This window comes from Tiliqua scincoides, chromosome 2, assembly GCF_035046505.1.
Source record: "Tiliqua scincoides isolate rTilSci1 chromosome 2, rTilSci1.hap2, whole genome shotgun sequence".
Taxonomy (NCBI): domain Eukaryota; kingdom Metazoa; phylum Chordata; class Lepidosauria; order Squamata; family Scincidae; genus Tiliqua; species Tiliqua scincoides.
Window position 1 is genome coordinate 14,646,942 of NC_089822.1, and position 24,848 is coordinate 14,671,789.

At 43.5% G+C, this 24,848-nt stretch overlaps 1 protein-coding gene across 1 annotated transcript in view; it reads right to left on the minus strand.

Moving 5' to 3' along the window:
• ADAMTS12 (ADAM metallopeptidase with thrombospondin type 1 motif 12) overlaps nt 1-24,357 on the minus strand; it is a 148,848-nt gene extending 124,491 nt beyond the window's left edge. Inside the window, exons 1-2 of the mRNA XM_066615124.1 lie at nt 24,187-24,357; nt 18,445-18,806 (exon numbers count right to left, since the gene is read on the minus strand). Of these exons, the coding sequence (XP_066471221.1) occupies nt 18,445-18,806; nt 24,187-24,313 (489 nt within the window). The 5' untranslated portion in view covers nt 24,314-24,357. The remainder of the gene's footprint in view (nt 1-18,444; nt 18,807-24,186) is intronic.
• Nucleotides 24,358-24,848: the final 491 nt, after the last annotated feature.

Below are 24,848 nucleotides of genomic sequence, written 5' to 3' on the forward strand. Positions count from 1 at the left end.
AGAGCACCAATTGACATGTTCGAGCCGTTAACAGCAGGAGGTGGGCAATTTAGGGCTATAATTTTGCAGTTCTTGAGTCAATATATCACATAGGGTGGCACACATCTCTCCATCTCTCACACTATAAAACCTAGACTTCCCTGTACAATCTCCTTCTCCCTCACCGCACCCATTCAAGAGGAGTCTCATTGATCAGTTTTAAGTTCAGGAAATCCACTTTTTGTTACATAAGGCAGCTATTACTTCCTTTTCGGCGTTGGCTCGGTCATGTTGTGAGAATGGATGATGGCCGGATCCCAAAGGATCTCCTCTATGGAGAACTCGTGCAAGGAAAGCGCCCTATAGGTAGACCACAGCTGCGATACAAGGACATCTGCAAGAGGGATCTGAAGGCCTTAGGAGTGGACCTCAACAAGTGGGAAACCCTGGTCTCTGAGCGGCCTGCTTGGAGGCAGGCTGTGCAGCATGGCCTTTCCCAGTTTGAAGAGACAACAGACTGGCCAAAAGTCTAAGGCTAAGAGGCAAAGAAGGAAGGCCCATAGCCAGGGAGACAGACCAGGGACAGACTGCACTTGCTCCCAGTGTGGAAGGGTTTGTCACTCCCGAATTGGCCTTTTCAGCCACACTAGACGCTGTTCCAGAACCACCTTTCAGAGCGCAATACCATAGTCTTTTGAGACTGAAGGTTGCCAACATGACAACATGACTTCCTTTTCTGGTTTTTCATATCTACATTTGATAGCACACAGATATTTCAGCAAGGTTTACTTCATTGCATTCTACATGAAATTCTGCATCTAACGATATATAACATGATGGTATTATTCAAAAATACAAAGATTTTACTATTTTTGCCAGTGGTGGTGTAACACACACCCCATGTTTGTCACCCAGAGCAATCCACACCGCTGCACCTCCCTTGTGATACCACTGTACATATTGGTTAGGACCTTGGAATGGATGGTTTAAGTCTACTCAAATCTGACAAAGCTCTTAACTGCTATAACAGTTACTGGTCAGTGGTCTGTACACTACCCCACCTCCAGCAAAAAGACAAGAAATCAATAAGATATTTCAGCAGTTTTACCCATGCTATGTGTAACTGCAAAGTGTGCAACTGAGACACAGAAATTGATTTTCCTATACCAAGTATCCACTAGCCTACACCTGGACCAAGTTTACTGCATGGTAATTATCTTGTTTATGCACTGATACCACATCCTGTGTAACCTTTTCTTCATCAAATGCTCTCTGTGAAGCACAATACACTTCCAGGTTAGTGAGGGTAGAGAAGCCATTGATGGAATGTCACTGTGAATTAAACTACGATTGATGGGCCGATGACAGAACTAGTCCTTAGAAGATCAGAGTGACCTTAAATCAGGAAATGTATTGTGAACAATTCCATGATTGTCAGCCGCAAAAACAAAAATGATAGAAAACCCACTTTTTGTTACATAAGGAGGATGTCATTAGATTAGAGTGCCAAGAAACAAAAGGCGTACAATCCCCCAAATAAGCATCAGTCGTTCTAAACTAGTGATGGAGAAAGGAAGAATAAGAGTGTCCCACTTTCTCTTGAAACATTTACAGCTGATGCATCTGTATCTGCAAGGGATCAGTTCCTGGACCTCCCACAGATACCAAAAACTGCAGATAAGAAAATCCACGGTTTTCTGAGCCCACCTGTAGTCTGAACGTGACTGGAGCCTTGCTTCACTCACATCCGTAGCTGTTCTGAAGCCCACAGAAGCATGTCAGCCTGTGGCCTCTGCAGGCTTCAGAATGCCTCCTAGAGGCAGGAGAGTCAGTTCCAGCTTCTTCGTCAAAACCAGAATGGACTTTTTTTGTCTCTAGGAGGCATTCTGAAGCCCTCAAAGGCTGTGGGCAGATGTACATGGTCTCTACAGACTCTCCAGTCACCTTCAGAGGGCTCAGGTTGGGCCAAGTCTGGGTCAACACAGGTCCAGGGGATTTCATTTCCAGGGCTAGACTGCCCATGAGGCACAATAAAGCAATCACGTTGGGCAGTGGACGAGGGAATGACTGCAGCCCAGGGTTGGGCCATCTTGTCCCAGAGGCAGACTAAACCTCAGTGGATTGGGTGGGGCGGTGACTGTGGGCATGTGGGTGTCCATTGGTTGCTCCTGTTGCCACAGAGCATCTTCCCCAGCCACTCATTCCACTACTGCTGCTATGGTGCAGATCAGGTGCCTGTTAATTGCTGTCTCCATGGTGTGGGGCAACAGACCACCTTCACAAGAGCACTCCCCACCAATGTGCCAGGAGACAAGTTATTCTTCCTCCTCCCCTTTCACACTGGATTTGAAAAGCAAAAAGGAGAGGGAATGAAAGAGGAGGTGGAGGAAGACAGTAGGGTGTCTCTAGAGTGCCTCCGCACTGTGCTTCTGGGAGAGAACCAGCTGCCATAGTTTTTTTTATAGTTACTAATGTTCCAAAAAGAATGAAAGTTCTCTCTCTTTTTTAAATGGAGGCTGTCATGTCATAAATTAAAAAGCCTAAAAAATTTAAGGGTGATGCAATATATCTCAGTGATCCCACCCTAGTTACAGCCCAGGCTTAGTTCAGTGCTGTTTTCTGTCATCAACTTGCCTCAACTTCACCTTGATTCCTTGTCGGTTAGTCCTACCTTGTCTTGCTGACTTCACTCCTGCATATAAGGAAAGAGTCAAATTTGGCCTGATGATTGCAGGAGCAATAAGTCACACATTATAGCTCTCCAGACAGGAAAGTGAAGTTAAAAGTTACCAGGGAAGGCAGCAGCTACTTTACATTCTGAAACTCTTCTGGGATTTCAAGGCAATGCAATTACAGTTTATATAACTGGCAATCCAGCCTGCAGAGAGGACACACTCAAAGACAGAGCTGTGACAGGTTATTAGGATAGTCATGACATTCTGAAAGGAGGTCCCAGAAGATCTCAGCTTGACAGTCCATCCTGTCTGTGCAAAGTTAGTACAACCATACGTCCACAGAAAAAACCCCACAAACAAACAAAATAAAATCTTCTAGAACAAATCGCTTGATAACTTAATGACTAGTCTCAGGGTCTAACCTGACATTTAGAGAGACACAGTACATAGTACAAAACAAAACAAATACAGCAGACCTGATAAGTTGATGTCATGCGATAATTAGTGTCAGAGAGAGAGAAGGTAATTCACCTGACCACACAGTACTTGCCAAAAAAAACACAACGGTATTATTCACCTCCAATGAGAAAAGGAACAGAATTTTACATATATTGCCAAGCACTGAGCCATACCATGAATCAGACTTCCACATTACTGTGGTGTCAGAGGAAGCTTTATTACAATTTGCCTACAGGGAGCCAGATCCTACGACAATTTTCAACAGACATCGTTTTGGGAATGGTGCCTCTTGCCTCCGGCTGACTTTATTCCACCTTCCAATAAGATTGGGCAGTAGGTTTTCTGGTAGTCACTAGCAGCCGGGGGGGGGGGGAGAATCTTCATCAGGTCCATGCCACAGGGATCTTAAGCCCTTTGTCCCTGACAGTGGTCCTGATCTGGATCACAGTCTGTGGTCACTCTTTGTCCCAGAAAGAAATCCCCATTTGCGCTATTGCTATTCAGAAAAAAAAAAACTAAGCCCATCAGGATTAATGGTGCATCATGTACAGTTGGGGGTTGCAGTTTCACTTGCCCATCTATGCATCTCCTACTGTGAAGGCTCTGATATGATATTTCAATCCCCATTCCCAATTGCAGCTACCAGTAAATACTTGTTATTGAAACAATCGCATGCCTGTTCATTCCTGCCTACGTTCCCCTTCCCTCTCTCTGTTGTCTCCCTTGCATCAGTTTCTAGGGCTGCAAGCCCTCTGGGGCAGAGGACACAAGACCTGCTGGATCAGGCCAAAGGCCCATCTAGTCCAGCTTCCTGCATCTCACAGTGGCCCACTGAAACTGTCTTTCCGTTCTAGATAAAGTGACTTGTACCCAACGGCTTGACAAATTCTCAGCACTAGGTTGTCCTGGCAACTCAAAATTTCTTTGTGGTTCCCCAGGGAACTGCTACAAGTCTGCAGCTAAGGGGCAGCCATTGCTGTAAAGCACAGTGGCCATTGCCTCAAATACTGGAGTTACTGGGCCTCAGCAGTAACAGAGTCAAGTCAACCTTGGAAAGGAAGCCTCATTAGCCCCATTAGCAGTGAGAAAGAAGCTTTAGCAGTGCAACCCACTGAGCCAGGGGAGGCGCAGGAGAAGTCAATGCCAGGAGGAAGCGGAGAAGAGAGAGGGAACTTGTTTATGGAGGGAGCCTCTCTCTTTCACTTACTCACACACTCCTAGATGGGGTGTCACATGGAGTACATGCCATCTAGGCACACATGCACACGTATCTCTCTCTCTCTCTCTCTCTCTCTCTCTCTCTCTGCATCTTTGCTCCAGCAGCCTACCACACCAATCAAGAAAGGAAGTGGGGGGGGAGAGCTTGTTCTACAGCATATTTACTCAAAAGTAAGCTCAATTGATTCAATGGGACCTTCTTCCAGATAAGTGCACACAGGATTGCAGTTTTAGTGCCAATAACTTTAAAAACATGTTTCTTGATATAACTTCCTTTTTTTTGGATCAAAGCCCTTAGACCTTTTAGCTGTCATATTGACATCTACCAAGTTTCCCTGCCGTCAACAGTGGCTGGAAATGCGTTTACAAGGCATGTTTACATGTAAAACCTAATTTATACCATTCACTGGTAATATGTCAGATTTTTGGAGGCCAGTGTTAAATAAAACCCTGAAAGCTGAAAAACTTATCCTACATTTTTAGGGTGGCTTCTGGACCCAAAGCAAATTTGTGGAGCCCAGATGTACACTGATGATGCTATATAAACAATAATAACAATAACAACAACAACAACAACAACAACAACAACAACAGGTATTTATATACCGACTTTCTTGGTCTTTATTCAAGACTTTATTCAAGGCGGTTTACATAGGCAGGCTTTTATTTAAATCCCTTATTAAATAGGGATTTTTACAATTGAAAGAAGGTTCTTTCTTTCAAGAACCACTACATTCAAGGTATTTCATTCCGATCTGGCTTCACATTCTGGCCTCCATCCTCCCACGCTCAGAGCAGATGGAAATAGCTGGGATTCAGCTTGTCAGCTGCTTCAAGGTCGCACGGTGCCGGTGGCCTCGAACTGGCGACCTTGTGGATGTTATCTTCAGGTAGACGGAGGCTCTACCCTCTAGACCAGACCTCCTGCCCAAGCAAACCTAAACAAGCAAACATCCCCATGAGTTCTGGCCTAGCAAACTTCCTGACATGCTAGCTTTTGAATGTACAGAAATTAGGGATCTCTCTCTCTCTCTCTCTCTCTCTCTCACACACACACACACACACACACACACCCCATTTACAAAATAGAATAGCCTGGAACAGATACCTTCCACAAGGATAACTATGTATTTTGTCCCTGATTGGCATTTATGTAGTAGCTTCCTCTGGTTCCATTAACACACAACAAATATATTATTTTTGCTCTTATCCTTTTGAGGACAGCTTGTGAACCATGACTAATGCTGCCACTCCGTGCGTTGGCTCCCCCGTCTGCATAAACGGCTGTGAAAGCCTAGAAGGACGCTTGTAAACAAATTCTTCTCCTGACACTGGCATGGTTTTGGACATCACTTTCCCACGGGCTTGTGTTCTATCTGCTTCAATTGCTAAAAAAAATTATGGCCCCCTGCTGCTTAGCCTTTGTGCCGCCAATAATGACATATACTGGAGGTTCTTTTTTCTTTATGATGCAACACCCCCCCTTTCCTTTGACACTCAGCTTCTTGTTGTCTTGACATACAGAGCAAGTTGCCAGTGGATACTGGATTGAACCTGACTCAGGATAAGGCAGTTTCATACATTCAACCCCCACTAACTATTCATGGGTGGGTGGGGGATCTAAGTGCTTGACACTGCTAAACCTATTCTCTGTAAAATTCTTTATTTTTCCCTCCAAGCTTTCTTTGCTTATGGCCATTCCAACCTTCTGAATTCCATACATTCATTACATAAACAAGCATGGATCAAATTTAATGGATGTCTCTCCCCAAATATTTTTAACTGTGCTTGGGAAGACACATGGCAGGGAGGAAGAATATATTAGCCCTATTTACTCTTTCCACACCATTATAACCTCTGTTTTGTATCTGGGGAGGGCAACAGGTGAGGAGAGTGATTGGAAGTATGTGACGAGACTAATAATTGGTTTTCATAGAATACTGACATCCACCCAGTTTTGTTTCTGTCTCAGCTGGCCCAGAAGGACCCTGGATTGTTACGAGGAACTCCTGCTGGTCAGCAGCAAGCAAATTCCTTGGCAATAACTTACAACTAGCAAGTACTGCCTTGTAAGTTCCTAAAATGTGTTTACGTTTCATCTCCCTAAGAACACGGCACTTGGTGTCCTTCACTCCTCTAAACACCCAAGATAGTTCAGTATTTATATGTTAAGGGTTCCAGACAGCTGAGCTATGCAGCTGCCAAAAACACCAATGGAATGGAACAACAAGAGCATGCAATTATGTGTCTTTTGGATTTGAGCTTTCCTTATAACGTTCTTTCTTCTCATTCTCTGGCTTTGGATTCTTGCCAAAGGTTCATTTATAGCATCCTTTACATGATTTTAAAACAAAGAGAATGGAATTCCTTAGAATGGCATAAATTCTTGATCTGCTTGCATAATAAGGTACTGTAGTTACTTGAAAGCAGATGTGAGAAGTAACTTGGAGGCAGAAATAACTTCTAGTAAGAAGTAAGGGGAAAAATATTTTTTATTATTAATTCTCCCTACCTTATCTCAGCAGAACTATGGTCACTTTCCTGGGTATGTAGAACAGTGCGCAGCAATCTGAATATAACCTTCTTTGCTTCCAACCTGTGTTTCATTTATTTCTTTTGGAAAAAGGCTGAACATTGGCTATCTAGCACAGCCTCCTCCCTGCTTCTACTCTCCAGAAATCATCTCTGGAGAATACAGTCATCTTGGCCATTGGCCCCACTCTCTGTTTTCCTTTTCCCAGTTTCTATCCTAAGCCTATCTCCTTAAATCTAGGTTCCAAGTTCCCTCTCCCAGAATCTGTATTCTGCTCGTCTGAACAAACTCAAGTGATCAGCTCTGTACTCTCTCAGTATAGTTCCTCTTAACCAATCTATCAACTGAAGCTGCTGGATGAACTGAGAAAATATCCATTCAGGGCAACTGATATATTGGTTAATAGTACTGTATGGTAGGGAGCAGACTCTCCCACTGTGAACTGATTTTTGGCACATTAGATGAGCATAGGTCATTCTTTTCGACCCACCTCTAAATCACAGCTAGTCAAGCTGCTACTGCACCTTGATTGCAGCTCCTGTTTTCTCCAAGCTTTGATCCCTGCTTCTCCTGCCTCCCTCTACCGTGACAACCCCTATCCTTCTGCCTGCTGGACTACTTTGTACATCTCACTTTTCTTCTTCCACCCCCCTTTCAGGAAGTCAGGCTTTCTCCTTGCTCTCTCTCTCTCTCTCTCTCTGAGAATTGATACCTACATGACTTAGCTATGTGCATGTGTTACATATAAACCTTTAACCTACTACTCATTTTATATGATTTTGCTCTTGTTTAATTTCCCTTTCTTTATTATAAGGTGTACACACATACGTGTGTGTGTGCGTGTGTCTGTGTGTGTGGGGGGGAATGGGGGCAGGACTGTATTTGCATCTACATCCAACTCACCTGTCTTTTGAAAATGCTAATTTCCATTGTTTTGTTTTTTTTAATTTTTCCATTGTTTAATTTAATTGTATCAGTGGGAGAAATAGAAATGTGAGAATCCCCATATATTTTTTGTTTCATGCTCAGCATCTGCCAAGATACATGGACTTCCAGATCTGGTGACGTCCAGATCTGATTATTCACCAGTTAAACCATAGGAGAGGAATTTCTAGAGCTGGGGGAGGAACTTTAATATATACGGTAAGCCTTTGGGGCTTTCAAATGTTGGCAGGTACACATTTGGCTGCAGAGCTGTGAGAAAGGGAACAGCTGGCAGGAATTCTGCATTGCTGCAGCATGAGGTGCAAAGAACTTCTGGATCAAGAACAGGTTATAATGACAAACAGACCCAGGTTTGGGGTCACACATTAAAACAAAGTGTGTGCACTTAATTGTGCTTGCACTGACAATGGCTGACGCTTTCTCTCCTTCTGCTCTCTGGTCAGCAACAGAACAGCTTGTCATGCCAAGCACTTCCTTATGGAATTTGTAAGTTGAGCCCCAGTGTTAATGTTTCCACTACACAGTTAAGGAAGAGAGAACAGCAGCATCAAAGGAGAGCCTTTCTACATAGGCTGCAAAAGAGGCAACCCACAAGTCAGTTGTTCATGGTTATCATTTGGATTAGGTTACTTTTGCATTATGTTCATTGATCCTGCAGCTTCAGCTTGCAAGTTTGCTATGACTTTGCTGTTTTTTCCACTCAGTAGTGAAGCTTTTCTGTTACTGCATTCAAAATATACAAAACGGAGAATCCCATAAAACAATGCAGAGGCACGGCACAGATCATTAATAAAATTATACGTGTTGCAATCCCCATAAAGAGTTCCAAAGCTACAGTGGTAAAGCAAAGAGCCAGCATGAGGTAGCAGATGAAGTGGGGAAACCCGGGCACAAATTCCGGCCTAACCATGAAGTCCACTGGGTGGTCCCGCTATTTCCTCTCAGCCTATTCTATTTCATAGAGGTCTTATGAAGAATAAATGGGGGTGGACCATGCTCACCACTTTGAGCTCCTTGAGGAAAGGGGAGGATAAAAATTTAAAGAGTAATAAATACATTTGGGATAACTAGCAATTTCTACTCTCAGGACAGATTCCCTGTTTCCCGAGGGTCTGGTCAAAAGATTTAATGAAGTATAAAACTGAAGTTACCTGTTGATGGACCACTTTAGCTGACTGTGTAATTTGAAAATAAAATGCCATACTGGCACCAGTAAACAGCAGCTGGTCAGAGCCACATACCTCCATCAGGGTAAAGCAGAGGGGCTACAAAAATGGAAGGAAGAAGGGAAGCTGATGTGGGATTTGGGGAGAAAAGGGTCCAGAAAGCATTCAGGCACCCCATGTAGGGATTTTTTCTGGCTGAGGGGACTAGGAGTTCAAGACAGCCAAGCCCCTGGCCTTGTGAGAAGGACAAGGGACAAGCGCCTGTCTTACACATTTTAGTGGACATTCCCTAACCTTTCCTGCCTGGCACCCCTGCCAGTCTAACAAGGAGGAGCTCACTATGAAGAGAAGAGTGGAGCCTCCTTCATGAAGGCAACAAGGGAAGGAGTAGACCTGTGACCAGTGGCGTAGCTAATGATTGTGTCGCCCGATGTGGAGCTCAAAATGCCCCAGAAGTGATGTCACAACCAGACGTGACATCATGCCCAGCTTTTTAAAAAGTGAAAATTGGGGGAAAACCTGCCCCCTTCCCCCAGCAGCTCATCATCCACTTGCTCTGCCACTTCCCCCCAGCCAGTTGCATAGCTAAGGCATTTATCTGCTACCTGGGATCAAAGATTTTGTAGTTCCCCCTCCACGACAAAATCAAATTTCATTAAGTAAATAAAAAAAAATGTGCCCCTTATTGATTAGAAAAACTGTGTTGGGATGAAGCGGGATGGTTATTCTCTCCCTGCTAAATGTAAGAGGAGCACCACTTGAAAAAGTGTCTCTTTATGCAATTAGCAGGAATAACTGTATTATAATACATGGAAATGAGAGCTGACATATTATTGGTTCATAACAACATCTCATTGGCTCTCAGAACAATCAGTCTCATAGGTGAGTTTTGAGTTTAAAGAAATCCACTTTTTGTTCCTTAAGGCAGTTGTGTTTTTTCTGGTTAATTGGTCATAACTTTTGATAGAATACAGATAGTCTATCAGATCTGTAGTCTAATTTGGTTAGTCTAATGCAGTTTATTTCATTGCATTCTGCATTAAATTACCTTTCCAATGATATATTATATGATGGTATTATTAGTACATACCAAGATTTTCACAATTTTGGCCTCTAATACCAAGCTCAACTTGTTGCCCCCCTAAAGCTTGTTGCCCGGTGCAACTGCTACCCCCTGAACCCTATTAGCTAAGCCACTGTCTGTGACTGTCGGACCAATTAGCCTTATGCAAGAGTCTGTTTGCATTATTACTAAAACAAACCCCCTAAGCAACCATATCAACGCCCCCTGTCAACACTCTGGACTCTTCCACCAACCAGATCCATCACAATGTCCTATCCCATCCCTTTTCACATGGGCCTCTCCCCTTGGAAAGAGATGGAGGAGGTAGAGACCAACACAACCCATTACAAGGTTATATTCAGGGTAAGTGCTCTAATCATTTCAATTACTACTGAACAGAGTGGGAATGGTAGTTTTGCTGGTGCATTCCACAAGTACTCAATTATTTTGACGCAACAATTAGATGACCAATTGTAAGAATTTTCGGGGCTTCTATAGATGATATTACTGCCCCCTCCCACAGCATGCAATGTGCTTACATAAAAGGGCCTGTTATTTGAACACTTTTCTGTTCTATTTTATATCAACCAGCTTAGTTGACAAAAAGGTTTTTGCATTACAAACGAAGCAGTCCCAACACTGCAAGATTTTTAATCACCGAGGCTTAAGTTTCCAAAGGAGACACGAGGCTTCAGGCTAACACAGAATCTTACTATGAATTATACTTTGAAGATAAATCTTCAGGTTGATGATCACAGAAGCTCAGGCCGACATTTCTGAATATTGTTCTGCATACAAGTACAGCATTTTAAGCAAAATAAGAGAAATGCTGCAAAGGACGTCCAGTGTAGATTTATTGCCTCAGGGTAGAAGAGCGTTAGACTACTGATATTCATTGAGGTTGGCGGTTCTGAATCTCAATGAACAGCTGCTGCAATGCACCAGAATTCTGAAAATGTGGGATTCCACTAAAACCTTGAGGACTGGAATCCAGTCTGGATTGGAATTCAATCCTTCCATAAATGGAAGTCTTGCCCTAATGAGGAGAATAAAAAGGAACATAAACTGTGGCAAAAGAAATGTAAGAAGGAGGCCAAGAGAAACTATGACGAACGCATGGCCAGCAACATTAAGGGGAATAATAAAAGCTTCTTCAAATATGTTAGAAGCAGGAAACCCGCCAGAGAAGCGGTTGGCCCTCTGGATGGTGAGGGAGGGAAAGGGGAGATAAAAGGAGACTTAGAGATGGCAGAGAAATTAAATGAGTTCTTTGCATCTGTCTTCACAACAGAAGACCTCGGGCAGATACCACTGCCCAAATGGCCCCTCCTGACCAAGGAATTAAGTCATATAGAGGTTAAAAGAGAATATATTTCAGACCTCATTGACAAATTAAAGATCAATAAGTCACCAGGCCCTGATGACATCCACCCAAGAGTTATTAAGGAACTGAAGAATGAAGTTGCTGATCTCTTGACTAAAATATGCAACTTGTCCCTTAAAATGGCCACGATGCCAGAGGATTGGAGGACAGCAAATGTCACAGCAATCTTTAAAAAGGGGAGGGGACCCAGGAAACTATAAGCCAGTCAGCCTAACATCTATTCCAGGTAAGATGATGGAATGCTTCATCGAAGATAGAATCTCCACACACATAGATGAACAAACCTTGCTGAGGGAGAATCAGCATGGCTTCTGTAAGGGTAAGTCTTGCCTCACGAACCTTTTAGAATTATTTGAAAAGGTCAACAGGCATGTGCATGTGGGAGAACCCATGGACATTATATATCTGGATTTTCAGAAGACATTTGACACGGTCCCTCACCAAAGGCTGCTGAGGAAACTCCACAGTCAGGGAATTAGACGGCAGGTCCTCTCCAGGATTGGAAACTGGTTGAAGACCAGGAAGCAGAGAGTGGGTGTCAATGGGCAATTTTCACAATGGAGAGAGGTGAAAAGCGTGTGCCCCAAGGATCTGTCCTGGGACCGGTGCTTTTCAACCTGTTCATAAATGACCTGGAGACAGCTTGGAGCAGCGAAGTGGTTAAGTTTGCAGACGACACCAAGCTTTTGCGAGTGGTGAAGACCCGAAGTGATTGTGAGGCGCTCCAGAAGGATCTCTCCAAACTGGCAGAATGGGCAGCAAAAGAGCAGGTACGTTTCAATGTAAGTAAGTGTAAAGTCATGCACACTGAGGCAAAAAATCAAAATCAAAACTTCACATATAGTCTAATGGGTTCTGAGCTGTCTGTGATAGATCAGGAGAGGGATCTCGGGGTGGTGGTGGACAGCTTGATGAAGTGTCGACCTAATGTGCAGCGGTAGTGAAGGAGGCCAATTCTATGCTTGGGATCATTAGGAAGGGTATTGAGAACAAAACGGCTAATATTATAATGTTGTTGTACAAACTGATGGTAAGGCCACACCTGGAGTATTGTGTCCAGTATTGGACACCACATCTCAAAAAGGACATAGTGGAAATGGAAAAGGTGCAAAAGAGAACCACTAAGGGCACAATCCTAACCCCTTACGTCAGTGCTTTCCAGCACTGGCATAGCGGTGCCAATGGGACATGTGCTGCTTCCTGCAGTTGGGTGTCACTCACAAAGTCCTCCTCAAAGTAAGGAAATGTTTGTTCCCTTACCTCAGAGCTGCATTGCCCTTATGTCAGTGCTGGAAAGTACTGGCATAAGGGGTTAGGATTGTGCCCTAAGATGATTTCTGGGCTGGGGCCCCGTCCTTACAAGGAAAGGCTACAGTGTTTGGGCCTTTTCAGCCTAGAAAAGAGGCGCCTGAGGGGGGACATGATTGAGACATACAAAATTATGCAAGGGAACGATAGAGTGGATAGAGAGATGCTCTTTACCCTCTCACACAATACCAGAACCAGGGGACATTCACTAAAGTTGAATGTTGGGAGTGTTAGTACAGACAGAAGAAAATATTTCTTTATTCAGCGTGTGGTTGGTCTGTGGAACTCCTTGCCACAGCATGTGGTGATGGCAACTGGCCTAGATGCTTATAAAAGCGAATTGGACAAATTTCTGGAGGAAAAATCCCTTACGGGTTACAAGCCATGATGGGTATGTGCATCCTCCTGATTTTAGAAATGGGCTATGTCAGATGCAAGGGAGGGCACCAGGATGCAGGTCTCTTGTTGTCTTGTGTGCTCCCTGGGGCATTTGGTGGGCTGCTGTGAGATATAGGAAGCTGGACTAGATGGGCCTATGGCCTGATCCAGCGGGGCTGTTCTTATGTTCTTATCCAGTAGCTTCTAAAGTGGCCTCTAGGCCTCGTCTCACATGAATGAGATCCCTAATGCATTGCACATAATATGCTGGAACCCACTGTACGTATGTGGAAAAGTCCCGCTTGTCGACATTCTGAAACTCACAAGAACCACCACACTAACACACTGTAGTTATACGTGAGATTTTTTTAAAATACTAATCAGAAACCTTGGCAGTGGCAACTTGAAATCAACCATTATGTTTCTCTCTCAAGTGGTGTGTTGAACGTAGACTCTTTTTCATGGAGAGATAAAACTTGAGATTCCAACCCCTGCACTTGATGCGAATATTGCTTGGGTACTGGTACTACTTGTGTGCATCATGCAGCATCGTTTTTTGAAAACCTGCTCAACTCGTACATTCTATATCAGAAAATTGGCATAAGGATTCCATGCACCATATTTTCATTGCTCTCTGTTCCAAATGAAACTGATTTTGCAAAGTCTACCATAAACGCCCCACCTGTTTGGAAAATGGAATGAAACAATATCCCTTCTGTATTGTCTGCTTTGTTTTCCTCTTCATACTTTGCTTTGCTATTCTATGAGATTTTTAAAATCAGCGAGAGCAAGGGTCAACATTCTGCAAGGCTGAGAATGTGACCTTTGCCACAGATGATGAATAACTTTCCAGTGTTTCCCTATCTGAGAAAGTAGGAAATGTTTACCATAGCTTTAAAAAGGAAACATTTTCATGCAGCTCATTCCTATGAACGAGGACACAGGAATAAGTCTCAATCTGATCAATGATGCTTCATGCAGTCTTAACAGCATAACATGTTACTTTAACCCCCAATAAGTAACACTTTTTCCATGGCAACGCATTTTTTTAGCCACATTGGCCAAAGATGTTGCTGCATACCAGGGCAGTCATGTATATTCAAAATGGAAAACTGTTAGCCTACTGATGTTTATTTATTTACACTCCAATGCAGAGATCTGCATGCACTCAGAGAAGGGTCTCTTGCATGCACAAGATGTCATCTGAACACAGTGGATCCATGTACAAGAAATTGTGCATGCAAATCTGCTTCTTACATTAAAATGAATGGTGATGCTCCATACTGAGAGCCAAATAAACACACAAACAAATCGCCACACTGGATTTGGGCAAAAATGGAAAACCCCAGAGCCCAGTCCTATCTAAGTTTCCAGCCCGGATGTAGCCATGCCAACAGGGCATGCGCTGGATCCCTCAATCACAGAGGCAGTCACAGGGCAATCACAGGGGCCTCCTCAAGGTAAGGGGATCTCAGATTGCATTGCAGCTGTACCTGTGCTGGAAAGTTAGTTTCACTTGAAACTGCTTTAAAACACTATCCCATGGTTCCAATAGAGTTCTGTACCACATGCCTCTCTGATCTGCCACTTGATCTGGCACTGATCTCAAAATGCTGCTTCTTTCCAATGCTTACATCTTCAGTTTGCTGTGTTCTCCCATTTAATTTATTTTATGTAATGTTTTCAAGAAGCCTATGGCAGCAACTTTTTATTTAAGAAATAATGTTGGGTTTTTTTCCAGTTATACAGAAAGTTGATTATTTGAGACTGTGCTTCAATCCTCTTCATCGCAATCAACAGACCAATTTTATATTCTTGTCTAAAGCCTCCTTGAGTGAAGATTCCAGGTGTTTCAGCCTACTGAATTCATATACAGAAACAAAGAAATCCAGGTCACAGTCCAAATCAAAAAGAGGTGCACTTAAGCCCACTGAAATAATGTGAGAATTAGCCATGAGCAAAAGTCAGTAAGGTAATTAATTCTCATAGTTCAGGAACACAAAGCTGCACTAAGGAGCACATCAAAAGAACAGCAACAGAAAAGCTGATTTAGTGTATAGTTTAAAGCTCTGATCTATAACACGAAATCACATATGAAAGCTGCATTATTATTTCAACCAGATGGGTACTGGCCTGTTACTCATCAAAACACTCCAAGTTTTTTATAAATATCCTTCCATCACAAGTTCAAGTCCTGGCACAAGCTGCTCAGTTAGCAAAGCAGAACCAGAAGGACTGAAAGAATCAAATGTTCATTCAGACCAACCATTTGTCCCAAGCCAGGGTCTTCTACACACAATGTATGTCAAAAGGTTAGGGTCCTTTAACCTAGAGAAAAAGAGAAGCCAGTCTCACTCTGTTCGGTGGGCCTGGCTCCACCATAAGTGTGTTGAAATCTGCAGCTTTACAGGGAAGAGAAGGAATTCACTAAAACCTTGTTGTTTGTTTAGGCAGTAATCACTACAGTTTAGAAGCCTCCAAAGGCAAAGAGGATTTTGTGTTCATAAGATCATGTAATCAGCACAGAACAACATCAATTTGCTCTCGTTCAAAAAAAAAAAAGTCAGCATAAACAAGTTTCTGATAAGCAACACTAACAGGGAAAAATCATCTTTCAGTACAAGCATCACATCATTTATACATAAACTGAAAAACAAGGGGGCAAGAATACACCTCTGTTTAACAGCCCAGTCCTAAGCTTCCCTAGCGTCCAGGGCTACAGTGGAGCCAAAATGGTGACCACTGTATCTAATGGGGCAGGGAAGCAATGCCAGGCCTCCTCAGGGTAAGGGAACAAATGTAGCACCCAGGCAGCCCCAATGGGTCTCCTCAGATCTGCGCTCATTATTGAACAGGTGCAGAATTTAGGAAACTCATGTTGGGTTCCCACCCTGGGAGGTGGAGGTCAGATTACAGCAGCAGAACCTGCCACGGTATCCACGCCCCTCCTGAGCCTGCTCCTCCCCTTCCCCACCCTCCCCCTGCCCAGTTCTGCCCCCTTCCTGCTCTCCTCCACCCCAAACAGCACTGCCGCAGGCTGGCAGCAATACTTACCACCTTGAGCTCTTGGTGGCCATCCTCCAGCACTGCGACCCTGTGTTGACCGACACTGGGCTCAGCACCAGTGGTGTGCCCATACCACTGCTGCAAAAGTGTCTTATGGCACTTTTTGCAACAGCCAGACCAGTGGTACTGGCAGAGAGCCAGTACCATGGCCCATAGAATTGGGCCCTAAGTCCTCTGGTAGTGACCTGGTTTCAAGTTAGCTATTAGAATTCACATGCATTTGGACACCTGTAATTTCATGTAAAAACCTCATACAGTAGAAGACACTTATCAATATTAGCTTTGCCAACCTTTTGTCACATTCAGTGTAATAAGTTTGTTTAGTGTTACATCAATATATGAACACAACACTAACAGGGTAGCAAAGTGGGAAGAAGAGGCATGCCCACCAGCACAAGCTGTTCACATAATATTCTGCAAAAGGCAGAGTACAGCATGTAGTGGACCCAGCGCCAGAGCTAGCCCAGCGGAGCCCATGCTGGGCCAGATCAGGAGCTGGGCCCGCTGTCTGCCACCTGGCGCTCTTTGTGAAACGCTAGGTGGTGGAGAGGTAAAATGGGGCAGGGGGGAGACGGGAAGGAGGTATTCCAGGCTGGGCTGAGGGCAGGGGTACGGTGTGGCGGAGGGAAAGAGCAGGGCTGGAGGGGACAGGCCCGGCTCCGCCAGATCCAGAGCCCCGTGTTGGGCTGCAGGGCCCAACCCGGCTTCATTCGGTGCCAGCTTAAGAGCCTTCGCAGAATTGAGTAGCCCTGTTGCGGGGCTACTTCCCTTACTCTGGGGAAGGGGATGAATATCCCCTTCTCCCGAGGAGATGGCAGCAGCCATTTTGAATGTAGCCATTTTGGCATTGCTGCAGCCCTGCGCACTGGGCAGCTCAGGATTAGGCTGTCCGGCTGCAATCCTATGCAGCCTTACCTGGGAGTAAGTTCCATTCAACTCATTGGGGTTATTTCTGAGGAGACATGCATAGGATTGCAGTGTTTAATTTCTGCCCACTGACCATCTAATTATCTTTACTGCAACTGGATATCACATTTAGGGAAACATTTTTAAACTGTCCTGACAGTTCAGCATTTGAAAGAATAATGAAAACTAAAAGAACAAAATTTCTTTCTATACCAGGCCTGCTGTCATGCTTGTTTTTAAACAGTTCCAGAACCAGCTTTGCAAATATTTGCAAAGCAAAGTACTTTCATTCCCTACTGATAAAGTGGGAGCAGGGATGGAATTTTTGTATGTTTACATTGCAAAACATAGTATGACAGACATTAAAAAAAAACCCCTAAGCATTGAGAAGACAGTCCATGCTCAGCTCACTCCCTTTATGCTTAGGCATCTATGATTCTTTTCTCAGATAGTTCTCTTTTTACTTATCTGATTGTATTTTCAATGTTTCTACAGGGAAAAGCTGCTCTTCAGCTTTCTCCTCTCTCTGCTGATCTGTTCCTGGCCCTCTCTTCATACATAATAATCTTATCGAATCCTATGGCTTTCAGGACTGTCTTTACACTGATGACACACAGTTCTACCTCTCTGCTCCAAAAGTTTCTCTTTGCATCCAGTACCACATCTCTAAAGGACCAATCCTATGTCTGAAACTAGCATTCCAGCAGGGCAAGATCCTTTAAGGTTGTCACAAAATGTGAACACACCACTTTGTGCAGCTGGCAGCAAGTGACCGCTGCCCCATGCCAACAACCTCGCAATGACCCCTGGCACCAGTAAGTCAGCACGGGGGAGGGGGAGAGAGGTGGGGAGTTGATCGAACAGGACAGGGGAGGAATGGGACAAACGGCAGACCGAGGATGAGAAGGGGACTTCTGGTCTTCCCCTTCAAAGTCGATTTACATGTTCAAAGTGGCATGATGAGAATGTGGCATAAAGTAACAACCCAAGCTCAGTGACACACTTGCCAACTGGTTGTTTCACCAAGTGTACAAACGCACTTGCTATGCAATCTCGTCACAGGTAATACAGTAAGTCGCTCAACCCTTGTACAGTTTTTTCAGAGGCGGGGAGAGGTAACGTACCAGATGATTTGTGAACTACCTTCAGTGTCAAGCAGCAGAAGTACAGCCCAGGCCAGGCCCCAGATGCACTTTACTCACAACCTCACCTTGCTAGCCAATTGTGAATTAAAATAATCCACCAACAGAACCAATTTTGAATGCCATTTTTTAAACCCCTGACTTTGGGGTGACTTTTTTGATCAGAATATCTATAATTACCAACAGTAAGAAAGACAAAATCAGAGTTCTTTTTTCACTTACTAGTCCACTGCAAGTGCTGATTGCTGCTCTCCCACTCTTGGAATCCGGCTGCAAGACTGACCCAATGAGGTGACATGAAGCTCGCAGGTGAGGTACGATCTTTGCTCCAGTGTAGTTGCCATGTCGCCTTTCCAGAATATAATTATTGGATACTAATCCTTGATTGACGGTCAAGTTAAAGAAGAGCTCCTTCTCCTTGTGCTTTATTTTATAATACACTTTACTGTCTTTTCTCCTGAAGTCTCTTTTCCTTCTGACATTCGAGGCCTGGTGATGTAAACTGTAGGAGAGGAAGCTCCCATCTGCATCGACTTTTGCTGGGCTGACCACTTGATATTCTTGTAATGTTTTAAAAAAATTGTCTAGGGAAGAAAACAAGCCAATAAAAATAGCTTCTTACATTAGATTAGATCACTGTTTACTTTGATGTACAATGAGCTCAAGGTTGTGCACATGGGGTTATTCTAGTATACCCTTACCACAACCCTATGAGGTAGATTAGGCTAAAAGAGAGTGAACTAACTGCTCCAAGGTCCTCTGATGGGCTTGTTAGTCAAGCAGGTATTTGAACAAATATCTTCTATGATCCAGTCTCTATCGACACAGGCTCTGTGTCGATAAAAACTCATGATACTGAGATCTCAGAGATTCTGTAAGTTGCTAAGAATTGCTTTGCAGGATCAGGGCAAGGCCCACCTAGCTCAGATAAGGAATTTGTTCTCACTAGTTAGAAGCTGATGATCATGACATGAAGACAATGACCACTGCCTGCTCCCAGCCTCTATTTTGTACATCCTAGACAACTTCCCTCCACAGATTTGTCTAATTCTTCACAAAAGCTACATAAGCTAATGACCATCACCACCATCTTCTGGGAGTGTCTCCCAGATGTAATTACACTCTGTGTAAATGAAGTTTTGCAATATACTCCTCCTCCCCCACCACTGGTGTTACAGTGTTTAAAATGACAGCAATTTCTAGGAACAGTGTTTACCTCTCCCACAATTCCTCTAGCAATTCTTAAGGCACCCTTTTTCAAAGCCCCCTCTGCCTCCCTTGAAGAAACAAAGACAGCCAGTCTCATCTCTTTTTCTGATTTACGACCTGACTTGCAAACACAAAATTTAACCAGTTACATGGGATGCATGTGCCAAGTCCTCAGCTGGTGATTACAGTTCCTTTGAAGCAAGCCTGGAAGCCACAATAATTAACAACAGCTGAAAATCTACCCCACTCTACATATGCAACAGAGACCCCACATCCTGTTCACCAGATTTCTGGCTTTCTACTCCCTCACCCATTTTTAGAAGTCTGTTCTCTTTCTTCCAGCCAAACAAGGACCCCAACCCGCTTGTAGAGATCCCTCTCCTCTTGATTTTAAAATAACTCCAGTTAAAGAAAATTGATTGAATTTGCATTTATTTGCTTGTGGGCAAGATATACTAGTTCTGAAGCAAGAAGCATACTCTCTTCTGTGTCTAGGTGATGCACACATGTTGTAGCAGGTATCATCTTTGAAGAAGCATTGCTTCTTATGCAAGAGAAAGGGGGAATGCTTCTAAAGATGGCAATTGCCAACTGCAATTTGTTTGTGTACTGTACTTGTATTAAAAATATTTTTTTAAAAATATGTTGCCTGATTAAACAAATATGCCTTTTTTGCAGTATGATCCTATGCATGTCTATTCAGAAGTAAGTTCATTGAGCATAATGGGACTTAGGGCCCAATCCTATCGTCACTTAGTGCTGGCACTAGGTGCTTTAAATATGCTCCTATTGATCCAGTTGTTTTGGATTCTTTTATGCTTGAACAACCTGAGGATGTGGACAGAATCCTTTGGAGTGGAAGGCCACCTGCCTACCCACTTGACCTTTGACCAGCTTGACTCATTAGATTTGTGGAGGTGGGGAAGAGGCAGTGGAAAGGGAAAGTTGTTAATTAATCTCTGATGAAGGGAGTGTTACCAGTAGCATTAAAGAAAGATGTGATTTACCCTCTCCTGAAGAAAGAGTTTGAAGTTGGGTATCATAAATATGTAATTACTCCAAGCTCTATACATTTACCATCTAATGCTGAGGAAGGTACTGAAATCTGGAGAAAGTTAAGGACTGAATGAGGGTTAACAAGTTGAAATTAAATCTAGAACCAAGGGTCCTCTTCACTCAAAAATCCATGACTCAGGTGCTGTATCATCAGCCAGTTCTGAATAAGAGTGCACTCCTGCAAGAATAGATTCATAGCTTAGGAGTCCTTCTAGGTGCCCTAATTGCCAGGTGGTAGTGGTTGCCAGAGAGGCCTTTGCTCAGCTTAGGGTGGTGCACCAGCTGTGGTTATATTTGAGCTGATTGGACCTAACCACTGTGGTCCATGTCTTGGTGTCTTCAGGCCTTGACAACTCTGATGGGCTGTATGTGGGACTGTCCTTGAAGACCATCTGGAAATGTGTAGAACATGGTAACCTGTGTGGTTTCAAGGGCCTGGCAGCTTGACTTGGTCAGACTGCTGCTCTTGAGGCTTCACAGCTTACCAGTTCATTTTCAGGCACAATTCCAAATGCTGTTTTTGACCTTTAAAGCCCTATATAGCTTGGGACCAGGGTTTTCAAAGAATTAGCTTCTCCCATATGAACCAGTTTGTCTCCTGAGATCAACAGAAGAGGCCCTGCTATACACGCCTCCTCTGACAGACAGACTGGCAGCACCAAGGGATAGAGCCTTCTCTGTGATGGCACCATTACTGCAGAATTCTCTCCTGGTTGAGTTAAGAACTAGGGGGCCCTTCCTGCTAGGCTTCCGGCTAAGAACCTTTCTTTTTTGCCTACCTTTTCCTTCTTAGTTTTATTTTATTTTATGTATTTGTATCCCAACTTTCTCCCAAACCAAAGGGAACTCAAGGCAGCTAACAATATAACATAAAATCAATACAATTAAAATACAGTTCTATTTTGCTTCCAGGATTTTTTGCTTCCACTGTCTGTGTTTTCCACTCTCACATAACACCAGAACCAGGGGACATCCACTAAAATTGAGTGTTGGGAGAGTTAGAACAGACAAGAGAAAATATTTCTTTACTCAGCGTGTGGTTGGTCTGTGGAACTCCTTGCCACAGGATGTGGTGACGGCATCTGGCCTGGACACCTTTAAAAGGGGATTAGACAAGTTTCTGGAGGAAAAATCCATTACAATCCATTACAATCCATGGGTACAAGCCATGATGTGTATGTGCAACCTCCTGATTTTAGAAATGGGCTATGTCAGAATGCCAGATGCAAGGGAGGGCACCAGGATGAGGTCTTTTGTTATCTGGTGTGCTCCCTGGGGCATTTGGTGGGCCACTGTGAGATACAGGAAGCTGGACTAGATGGGCCTATGGCCTGATCCAGTGGGGCTGTTCTTATGTTCTTAAGAGGGAGTTGATAATACCTTTGCAGCTACTTCTGTTGTATTGTTTTATGGCACTGGTTTTAGTATGGCATTTTATTGCTCTTATAGATTTATATACTTTTGGCAGCAGCCTTGAGTGCTCCAAATATTGGGGGAAAGACATGATATACATTTTTGTAAATAATTCCAATACTACTTGAAAGCCATCTGGGTTCTCTCTAGGTCCAGATTTCAAGATCATTTGCTGATGGCTGGCAGTATTAACTGAGCAAAATGATAAACATTATGAACCATTATCCAAATGATGTTAAACCTTAGATTAGAATGCTTAATATTTGACATTGATTGAACTTTTTAAAAATCCAAATAAGAAAGCCCATCACTCCCAAACTTTCACTTTCCCCCATCCCACCTCTCTACTCCAATTCCTCCCAGAAGAGAGAAAAGAGAAAGGAAACAAAATTAAACTCTTGGCCTCTGAGCTAAACCTTTCTAAAGAGGAGGTTGCTGCTTCCCCTCTAGCAGGTCAATTGCATACTGTGACCCAGATAGGCAGGTGAATGCCAGATCCCAGCACAAACACAAAAAGAGTTGCTTTTTGTCTATGATTAATAGCAGTGGAAGTCTACTGAACACTGACTTGCTACAGAGCAAATACCACTAATGAAATGGTGGTGAAAATATGCAAATATATGAGTAGAGGTATATGGCAATTTTGTCAAATGTAATAACATGGGGACAGGTACCATGGGTAAGCCATTTGATGTAAGGCAAGTCTGGCAATTTCCACCACATAATTGCAAACTGTGATAAATTTGTGGAGAAACTACTGGACCCATATAGCCTTTTCATGAAATCACAGCACCTGGAGTAGCCTCTGCATGCTAATGTTTCATCTGTTAGACAGACACATGCTTTGTGAATCAGTCTGCGTCTATCCTCATTTACATGGGAGTAAGTCCATTGACTATTACAGGGCTTACTTCTGAGTAGACATGCATAGATTAGGGCTCTCAGTTGCCTGCACTACACTACCTGAGCAATAATCATTAAGACTTAAATAGTCATTTTCCTTTGCTCTGGAGCTAGCACATCATGTGCCAACCTCTCCTTCACTCAGAATTACTAGGGAGACTGAAGTTCACTGTATGGTCGCTTCACTTGGCATGCATTGGGTTAAGAACATAAGAACAGCCCCACCGGATCAGGCCATAGGCCCATCTAGTCCAGCTTCCTGTATCTCACAGCTGCCCACCAAATGCCCCAGGGAGCACACCAGATAACAAGAGACCTGCATCTTGTTCGTCCCTTGCATCTGGCATTCTGACATAGCCCATTTCTAAAATCAGGAGGTTGCACATGCACATCATGGCTTGTAACCCGTAATGGATTTTTCCTCCAGAAACTTGTCCAATCCGCTTTTATAAGCATCTAGGCCAGATGCCGTCACCACATCCTGTGGCAAGGAGTTCCACAGACTAACCAGACCAACCACACGCTGCATGCCACTTCATGCCACTGCAACTGATGGCTCAGGTGGGATGCCTCAATTGGCAAGGAAATTATGGGAGAAACAGACAGGTTCCCTGGATTCCAACCCAGGGGAAAATCATTTTTCATACACATAAACTCATAGAGTTGCGTTCTCCTGTATCCAATAAAATGGAATGGGTAGTTCATGAGCAACACACACAAATTTCCTTGATTTTTATAATTCATGCAGGTCACAAGTTTATCCTGGAGATGAATTTGGGTTACAGAATCCTTTCCTCCATTAGTTCCCCCCCCCCTCTTTTTTCTATACAGCAACAAAATAGCACATTCTTTTGCAGTTGCCATATGAAACTATTAAAAAGTCATACAGTTAAAACTTAAAAGAAGTTTTATTCAGGGAGTTGTGGCCTGTTGTTCTATGATCAATATGAGCATGTCCTCTTTAGTGGCATCATTTTGGAAATGGGTTGAATGTTACAGGCTGGCCAGTGGCAAGGATGTTGTAACCACAACCCAGACAAGCCTTGTCTTTTGTGGGACATTAAACAGCCATCAAGAAGGCTGTAGCTACCTCACCATTTTAAGAGTTCAGAATATCAGTGGCTGTACTTGGGAAGCTAGCAGGCTGGAAAGTAAATGGTTTACAAAGCTACATAGAAGTTAAATATTGTAAGCAATGAAACAGTTCAAATATGGAAGTAGAGACTAGATGTACCGTACAAACAATGCAACTTTATAGGCTTCCTTACAAATGTGCCCTTTTAATGTATAAGATCAGGAGAGGGAATGTGCAGGAAAGATGCCATGTTTTCATATGTTAAATGCAGCTGTTTAATGGAAAAAGAACAAGAGAAAAGAACTGACCTTGCCTCTTGTCTGGAAAGAAAAATCTGCCCGGTGAAGGATTTCTACCACAGCAGAACGCCTGGACATTAAGGAAGTGGACCCAAAAGGAGAAATTTGCAATCCAGTTTCTCTGGATATATGACATGTTTTAGTTGCAGAAAACTGAACTTCTGTGGCTTAAAGGCACCTGGCTGAAAGAAATCTGTAAAATTGCATGGCCCAGGACTAGCGAAGAGAAGGAGAGGAGAATGCTCTCAAAGAGGAAAGGCAGACAGGCTTTTTTTCCCTGGAAAGGGGAGTGATTAGAAGTCTTGGTGTCCAATTTCTGGAAGGGGAGGAAGTCTGTTTCAAGGAGGTTGTTTCTTGGGAGTCCTTTTGCATGCAGGGATGAGAGAATCCAGTTGTCAAAGCACAAAGAAAATCCTCCCTTTTCCCTGGTAAGCGATTCTGTGACTACCCATAGCAATCTGGTATCTTATTCAGAAAATCAATACATAAACCGTGATTAAATCAGCACTTCTCAAACTTCTGATAGCTGGCACACCTAAAATTTGACCACATTGAAACAGTTAACTTCTGAACACAGAAGACTATTTGCCTTCAGAGGACTTCCCACCCCCCATTTTTGAATGAGTCTGTCACATACAAAGACATGAAGCTGCCTTACGCCAAACCAGACA